The sequence below is a fragment of the Centruroides sculpturatus genome, unplaced genomic scaffold, assembly GCF_000671375.1.
Source record: "Centruroides sculpturatus isolate CEXI.00-Female unplaced genomic scaffold, Cexi_2.0 scaffold563, whole genome shotgun sequence".
Lineage (NCBI taxonomy): Eukaryota > Metazoa > Arthropoda > Arachnida > Scorpiones > Buthidae > Centruroides > Centruroides sculpturatus.
The window spans coordinates 453,725-463,103 of NW_019384723.1; the positions used below are offsets into that span (position 1 = coordinate 453,725).

The 9,379-nt window shown below is 29.7% G+C and overlaps 1 protein-coding gene across 1 annotated transcript in view; it reads left to right on the forward strand.

Annotated features, from left to right (window-relative positions):
- LOC111628076 (eukaryotic peptide chain release factor GTP-binding subunit ERF3A-like) overlaps positions 1-9,379 on the forward strand; it is a 64,770-nt gene that overhangs the window by 41,401 nt on the left and 13,990 nt on the right. The window contains exons 8-12 of the mRNA XM_023371798.1: positions 3,112-3,258; positions 3,376-3,469; positions 4,357-4,437; positions 6,011-6,112; positions 8,256-8,327. Coding sequence (XP_023227566.1) covers positions 3,112-3,258; positions 3,376-3,469; positions 4,357-4,437; positions 6,011-6,112; positions 8,256-8,327 — 496 coding nt within the window. The remainder of the gene's footprint in view (positions 1-3,111; positions 3,259-3,375; positions 3,470-4,356; positions 4,438-6,010; positions 6,113-8,255; positions 8,328-9,379) is intronic.

Here is a 9,379-nt window from a genome sequence, read left to right on the forward strand (position 1 = left end):
AGAACAATTATAAAAGGTAAAGAAAAAATTCTCAAAGCTGTGAAAAATGCTCAATCTTTAAATTCAAGCATAATTCGTAAACGTCACGGTATTATCGTTGAGATGGAAACAATGTTAAAATTATGGTGTGATAATCAAGTAAATGAGAAAAATTGTATAATAATATATTTTGTTATACATATGTATTATCTAAGATTTTATTAAACATTTTTTTCTAAATTATTGTTTTCTTTAGTCTCCGGCCCCAATTAAAAATAATTTGTATGTATTTATATGCAAAATTATACCCCGACTTACGCGAATTTGACTTACGCGGTTATCGCTCGGTCCCACCTATCGCGTAAGTCCAGGGTATGACTGTATTGATAGTAATAAATCAAAATGGATTTTTTTTAATTGTTATCTTTTTTTATAGGTGGTTATTTTAGAACACAAATCAATCATTTGCCCTGGCTACAGTGCTGTTCTACACATACATGCTTCTATAGAAGAAGTATCTGTCAAAGTAAGTGTTAATTTCTTCTAAGCTTGCATTTGTTAACGATTTTTTTAATCTAAATCAATTTTATTTTTCTGGATTAAGGGGGAAGATTGTTTAAATGGTAAATAAGGAGTATTATCAGAAATGAGGGCTAAACCTATTGATTAATTAAATTGTTATTAATATTATCAGAATACATGTAGAATAAGTAAAATACACCTTTCACACACTTGCATCACAAAGTTTCACAATTACAAATGTTTTTGGACTTTTTCAGAGTCTACTTCAGCTTACACTTGTCGTTTTACGAACAATTGCCAAGAACTTTAATTTTGGAATGTTCTTTCCATTTTTATTCTATAGATGTATCAATTTTAAATGATTTATGGTGCTTGTTTTAAGCTGGCATGATCACCAAATGATATAAATAATAAACTAACCAAGTAATAGCAAATACATATAAACATTTAACAAAAAGATCATAAAATTAATGTGTGTTAAATAAGAATAGTAATTGACTCAGATCCGACTATTTATTGTTGGGCTATGGACGAATTCCCTCCATTCATTTCATAGTGTGTTGAATTCCTTCCTTTATGAGTTGTTAAATATTTCCCAAGATTCTAAGATTCCAAGTTTTTGTATGTCGAATAACCGTCTTAACTGCCTTGCTTCATTTCAGACACCTTGGGCTCACTTGCATATTGGCTCGAACAGTATAAAACTTTGTACTGGAAGTGTGTGAAAAGATATATTTTCAGTAAATTGTTATTAACTTAAAGTTAGAAATTAGCAATAACACAATTCTAAATCCTTTATTGCTGTCAATCAATTCTTTGAATTTCTCAATTAACAAACAATACCATTACATAATTATTTATTATTTTAATTATAATGGAAACTGGCATATTGGTGAAAACAATGCTGATGACAATAACCAAATAGACAGCATAAGTGCAGTTGGAGAGGGGTTAGTGAGTCAAGCCTACATTCCTACAGTAACCAGCTGTCTTACTGCTCACTTTATACATTCACAAAGCTTTTATGAATTATAATAGCAGTAGTACACATCAAATAATGTGGAATCTTGGTTAATCAGGGCTGTTTTTTTATAATGAAATGTGTATAGTATATATTTTTGATTATATCCATACGTGCGGATTTAAATTTTGATTTATGCTAATGTTGGTTGTTTTTAATCCGTCGATACTTTATTGCAGGCATTGATTTGTTTAATCGATAAGAAAACGGGTGAGAAGAGCAAAACACGGCCGAGGTTTGTCAAGCAGGACCAGATTGCAATCATGAGAATGGAATGCGCCGGCGTGATTTGTTTGGAACCTTTCAAAGAATTCCCTCAGATGGGACGCTTCACACTCAGAGACGAAGGCACATAATACTTTTTCGTACAGAATACTTTACCATTCTTTTGTAAGTAACAGTATTTTTTCTAATATTTGAATTAACATTGCAGGTAAGACAATTGCAATCGGCAAAGTTCTTCGGATGGTGGAATAATTCCAAATTCAAACTATCGGATTCCCGTCTAAATGGAAAAGAAAATTTGACAGCTGATTTTGACGAAGACACTCGATTGGCCAATATCACAAGCTCAGACTTTTTCCATCCAGGGTTTATTATGTGCAGGAAAAAAAAAAGATTTTGTATGGTTCGAGAAACGTTGTTTGGTGTAACTACCAAAAACTAAGGGTGGAGTTTTTCTTTATATAAAAAAAAAAATCAATACAGTTAAATATTGTTATGACATGAAACCGTGTAGTCAAGTGGTCACATAAGGCAAGCAGAAAAAGCAAAAGTACCCTGATAAAATGAATGTTAGAATGTCTGCATGTCTTGCATAATTAGAAAACTAATGATTGCATCAAAAGCACCTTTTACAAAACTGATACAGGAAAAAAAAACTTGGCTTCAGAACTAATTTTTTTAAGAAAAGGGGGAAAAAAATCATATTAATAAAAGGATACGATACGATTATATGTAGTTAGATGGTTAAAAGTTTGAAAAATGAATTTAAAAAAAACAAAGAGAAAACTAGTTGTTTTACCATTACATAATATTCGAAAGATTTAGCTTATCTTTTTATTTATAAATGTTGTTTTTTATATGCCCACTAAAAACCGATTGGCGCAAATTTACTTGGAGGAAAACGAAACCCGCTCCCGTTCTTTTGGCCGCATATTTTATATTTCCTGTTGGAATTCATGCAGCGCACTCACTAACCGTGGATGGATTTTATCGGAACGTTAGAAAAATGTAACTGTCAAATACACACGCATAAGTTTTGTATTATTTTCAAAACATGCTTAACATTATATTAATGTGATACTACTTTTATTGAGATGTTTTCAATTAAGTGTTAATCACATGAATGAAAATAAAGCTGACGAATCTTAAAAGAAAGAAAAGGGGAAAAAGATATATATATATATATTATATATAAATGTACTTTTTTTTTTTATTTTAAGATGCCGTTTTTGCAAACTTAACCTCTTGAGTACACTTTGCTTATCGTTTCGTTTTATGTCGCTTCTNATAATAATAGAATATAATTTAAAATAATTACATATGTAATTTAATAATAACTGGTGGTATTATCTATCTAACTACAGATACAATGAATGTAAAGAAAAACTCATTCCATATCTAAAAAAATGTGGCTTCAATCCAAAAACAGATTTAGCTTTCATGCCATGCTCTGGATTGACAGGTGCTTTTCTTAGAGACTTAGAAGATGAAAATGTGTGTCCATGGTATAGGTAAGTTATACTTCATAAAGAAATGTTCTTATATCACATTTATTTATTAGCAATATATTTTTTTACAACAAAAAACAACGGAATAGTTTTATAATTAATATTTTTGTATTTATATAGAGGACCAAGCTTCTTATCATACATAGACAGTCTTCCTTCTCTCAATAGATCAATAGAAGGACCTTTTAGAATGCCAGTTGTGGATAAATATAAGGTATGTTTTTCATTTTAAATCCTGGTAAATGCTTTGAAATGTATCCCAAAACTATCTTTTCGTAATCAAACTTAATGTAGATAAACATTAACGATTAATTACGATCATGGGTTAGTGTGATAGAAATGTTTGTCAAACTCTCCTTATTTAGTAATTATGTATGTACGACTTCTGTCTTTGAGAGATTTTTGTTGCAATTTCTCTCGTATAAAGAGAAATAATGGGCAATGCCGATCAAAATATTTTCAGAGAACTTAAACCTAATATAAACTTAAGATTTTAATGGAATTGTGAATAATTGTGAGATTTGGAAATTTAATTTTCCCATGCAGATATCGTAAATTAGTTTATTTTAAATATTCTTCAAATAATAATAAACCAAAAAATAAATAAAAAGACATTACTTGCTCACAATTTATGATTGATTGGAAACACTTCCTTAAAAGCACTGACTATTAGTCAGTATGTTAATAAAGTGTTTTTAACAGGTTTTAGGATAAATTAGTTCATTCTAGCTCTTCTGCACATTAAATGATATTTCAAGGTGGATTGTCTTTAATATTCACATTGAGCTGTGTTTTATGTATTTCTCCAATCAGAAAGAATTAATTATGACACTTGCTTTATATTAAAGTCATTTAATTAAATCTACCTGTATGCGTTAGCCTTAGTGTATTGTTTCATATCCTTATTTTTACATAGATACATTATATGGTAAGTTAAGTATTTTTCTCATTGTATGTGAGAAAAGTATTTAACTTCTTATCATATACAAGAGTATATAAGAGTATTTTGTGATATGCAAGTCCTCTTGTCATTGTAATGGATAATAATAATAATTCTACTTGTTATAAAATTCTGTTTTCTGAAGGTATATTTGTTTTCAGGATATGGGAACCGTCGTGTTAGGAAAAGTAGAATCCGGCAGCGTAAAGAGAGGACATCAATTACTTTTAATGCCAAATAGAGTAAGTATCCATTTTGTGTTCTTGTATTGAATGAACTGATTAAATATTTTTCACAAGAACTAATTAAAATATGTTTGTTCTGTTGTTTTCACTTACTGAAACTATAGAAAGGAAATTTGTACTTCAGATTTGCACAGTCTGTTTTTGACATATTATCATTAATAATTAATTTAAAGCTGCAGTTTCTATATTAAATAAGCTTACATCTCTGTCTAAGACCTGGTTTAAAACAAATTTGGAATGCTTGGGGATAGATATTGTTTGCAGGCACTAAAAATTTATTATGTTTATATTACATTACCATATTTACTTGAATCTATGTTGCACCTTAATGTCTAAGAGCTGACCTGTGGATTTTGTTTTTAAATAGACAACTAGAGACAAATTTATGCCAACAGAAATGTTCTGTATTTGTTACAAGTAAAGTGAAAGTTAAAGTAAGTTAAGTAAGTTACATGAATTGTTGTTTGTGGTTTTGAAATCGGAAACTTCAGTTGCCACATTAGGCTCTTCTGAATCAACATTAATGTTGTTTTAGTCATTTTCCTGCATTTAGTTTTAGTAAACTAAAACTACATTAATCAACAGTGGATTCGTTGTTTACTTGTAATCAAAGTTAGTGCCGTTTAGGGCATTGGAATTGCATAATTTCTTGAGTGCCATGTGACTTTTTTAGAAATTTTATCAAAGTACTTACAATGTTACTGTAATAAACTAATGAGAATGGCTAAGTCCTTCTGGGAGGCATAACCCTTCGACAGATTTCCAAAGTATTGTGTTGTCAAACACATAAAACCAAAACTAGTTAAGCCTGGAGCATAGGCATCATGCTGCTTTTCCTTTGCTCTATGTCTCTAGTCTTGAATCTAAATACATAAAAACAACTGAGCTTGAATTATTATAATAATTCTTGGATTAACTTTGGGAATAGAACTTGGATAATTAATGTAATAAATAAATGATTTGGACAAGATAGTCAGTTTGGGTGTACATCATCATCTAAAAAATTTGATATTACTAGTTTAAGATTAATGTAATTATCGAATTTAGTACAAATTACAGTCAAACTGCCCCTATTTTCAGTCCATATTATGTTGTATTTACTATAGTAATAAGTCAAAGTTCTAGACCAAAAGTTAAACTACTAATATTTGATTTTTAATTCTGAACATCATTCCTATAAGATTTTCTAAATTACAGAAATTATTAGGCTGATTTATAAGTAAATATATATGTAAAATGTATCAACATCCATGATGTGTATTATATTAGATAGCTACAGAATAAATTTGTTTTTTCTCATTTATCATAATATAACTATGTATAAATATTGAATTAAAAATGTATTGGCCTGTATTTAAGATGTAATTTAATCTACTGTTTGGTTTGATGATGATTACAGGAATGGCAAACAATTACTGATTACTATAGGCTAAGAAAAAAAGATTACGCCAGTAAAAACTTCAGTTTCACTTATTTAATATTAAGAATTTCTCTGTTTTAAATAAGTAAATAGTATATCTCAATTTAATTTAAATATACATGCACATATAATATAACTTTTGTTCTGTAGAAACCTGTGGAAGTTTTACAACTATGGTCTGACGAAGATGAAGTTTTGTCGGTGACATCTGGTGAAAATGTCAAGATAAAGTTAAAAGGAGTAGAAGAAGAAGTAAGATTATTGCATTATTTCTTATGAAGTTTAATAATATATTTTTGTAAGTATATAAATAATAAATTATTGCAAGATTGGGAAAAATACTACTGATGATATCCAAATTTTGTGTATGGTCAGTTCCTTACTTAGGACCTCTGCACTTCTGACAGCCAGAACAAGTGTGTGGAAAAACTTTGGTGCACTCACCAATTCACAGTACAATAATTAAGCATTAAATTTAATATTATAACGTGCAATAAGCATCATATAAAACAATAACTTGTAGGTTTGTTCGTTTCAGTTTAACTCAATTTCACATCTCATTGAAGAAGAAAAAAATAATGTTTTGATGAGCTACTTGATCTGGTTACTAATTCTTTGTTTTTGAAATATGTAGGGAGAGTACTCAGCAGAACATCCAAGTTTTTGTTTTTGCTTCCCTCTATGGTTACAGTGGGTTTTGTACTAATGACAAAATCTGTAGTTTCTTTGTTGCCATTTCCATATACTTTGGAAGTAAAATGGTCAGTACACTGTCTAACTAGTCACTATTTGCATGTAATTCAAACTTTTATGCTGTATAAACTTCACTGCAACGTTTAGTTCTGAACAAGTGATACATACAGACAAACTGATTTATTAGTCAAAAAATTGAGCAACACGTCAAATCACAGGTGTGTTTATTACATATTTTAAATTTTAAAAATCAAAATATTCAAAATCTAAAGGATTTGAATTGCTGAAATTTGATTGATAGATTTGCAGTTTAAGAATAAAATTATTAGCTGTAATATGTCATTAAAATTTTGAATCTTACATCATCCAGAGACAACTCTATCTAGTAACAGTCTTCAAGTTTGTATTGTTGTATACCCTTGAAAACACAAAAGTAAGAATGCAAAACAAATTAGACATGAAATTAATCTCAGAGCTTAAATTTTGAGTTAGCGAAATGTGACCTTGAAACTACTTTGTCTTGTAGAAGCACAAAATGCATTGAATGTACTTTTGCTTGATTTCACTGCTATAAAGTTTGAGTTAAGGAAGCGAGTGTATTCTAATAGTATTAAAATATTTAGTTTGATTACTGCTGTACTTGGTTAATTTATGTTATAGCAGATGTAATGAATGAATGAATAATTAACAACAAATTTGTTGAGAGTTGATTGTGTATCTGTAACAGTGAAAGACACGAAGAATATGTCTGAAGTCAGAATTGGAGGACTTCTTATAAAATTTAATTCAAAAAGACTCCATAAAATATGAAATTCTTTTCAGTTAACTTCTTTCAATATGTTCGAGAACAAATTCTGTTTTTGGATTACTCATCAAGGACAATATCTTTAAGAATTTCTCAAGTTCGATGTTAAAAATGTTAGAATTTGCTCAGTTTTTAAGAGATGTTTTATTTGATGAATCATCTGAAGATGAGATTTGTATTTGAAAATGCTAATGAAATTGTTTTCAACCAATCTTGTTATTTTAGATATGGCTAAGTGCCACTTAATGTATGGAGATGCCATAAGATTATAATGGAACATCCATTGACAAAATTCTGTGTGTCTAAAGATGCAAATTCTCAGTCTGTATTAATAATTAATTTTTATTTAGCCAAGTGCAATATTTTGAACTAAAATTGTGATTCTTCATTTTCCTAATTAATTTCAAATAGATTCTTGTTATTCTTTGAAGTTAAGTAGTTGCTGAAAAATAAGGTAATTTGAGACGACTTAAGATACTAATGTAGCTTGTTGAGAAGAACTCTTTTTATACTAAAATGTGTTAAATTCGTTTTTAATTTGTGTAATCTTGGAATGTAATTATAAATAGAACAGATCATTTCACATACGAGGGCTGGGTGATGTGTGGTACTCGGGGTTCTGAAAGTTTTTTAAAAGTTCAAGAGCCCTGTTTTGTTAATGTGCATTGACTTTGTCATAGATTTGTCAACAGTTGGCTTCCTTCACTACATAAGTAGATCGGTTCCTGCTACTCTGCTAAATGCCCAGCAGAGATTTGCAAAACAGGCCATATACAAGGCGACAATTGTTTTTGTACATATAGAATGAATTAATCATAAAATTGCCATTAATTCTAATATAAAAATATCTTTATTATATTTTAAAAAGATTAAAATTATTGAATTTTATTTTTATAGGAAGTTTCTTCAGGATTTGTGCTTTGTGATGCTATGAATCCTTGTAGAACAGGAAAAGTATTTGATGCTCAGGTAAGTTGTGTATTAAAATTTGCTTCATTATATGTATTATTCCTGAGTTAATATAGAAAGTTGTTAAGTTATACATTTTTAGCTACAAAAATTAATTCTGTAAATGACTGAATATGTTAAATTCTTGTAATGCAAATTAGGGTGACTTTTTACGCAAATAAAGTCAATTGTTTACCACTCGTCTTATAATGCCATTAACTGCAATTTATTAAATTTGATATAACAGATCATTAAATTATTTGTTAAATAATTTAATATACAGTCATACCCCGACTTACGCTACCCCGACTTACGCGAACCCGGAGTTACGTGATTTTCAAATCTCGTCGATTCGTCTTTTGTTTGAGCGCCATGCAACTCTCGATTATTCTCTCCCCCACACTATTGTTCGGCTTACATGTTCGGACGTGTCGCGCAGAATCGACGCATAGCTACAATTTATTTTGTGAAATTTATTTCTGTTTGTTATATCTACGGAGACTCGAGAGAATCTATGTGGTGATTTCTTGTAACCGTGAACGAACCAAAAGGCGAGATAAGATTAACGAGAAGATTTATTAGCTTACATACATCCACTTGGATTTTACACAAAAGGCATCTGCAATCATGAACAATTGACGAAAAAAGTATACATTTATCAAATAATAAACAAAGACTCATTTTGTAAACAATTTACCTTTTGTATAAACAACTGTCAGGATTACCTTTCAAATTATAAACAGACTCGATCCCAAACGGTCTTCTGATCGTTGGACATACAAAAGAAATGAACAGATGGCGCCTAACTTAAGCGCGGTTTACAATAACGAATAACGAATATGATTAATCTTAACACTTTACTATGCCATCCAAACGAAGTACAACTGATTCTTCCGCATCAAACAAGAAAAGAAACACTTTATCTTTGGAATGTAAAGTTAACATTATTAAAGAGTTCGATACAAAAATGAAAATTTGTGAATTGGCAAAGAAGTTTGATCTACCGGAATCGACGGTCAGAACGATTATAAAAGGCAAAGAAAAATGCTCAATCTTTAAATTCAAGCATCATT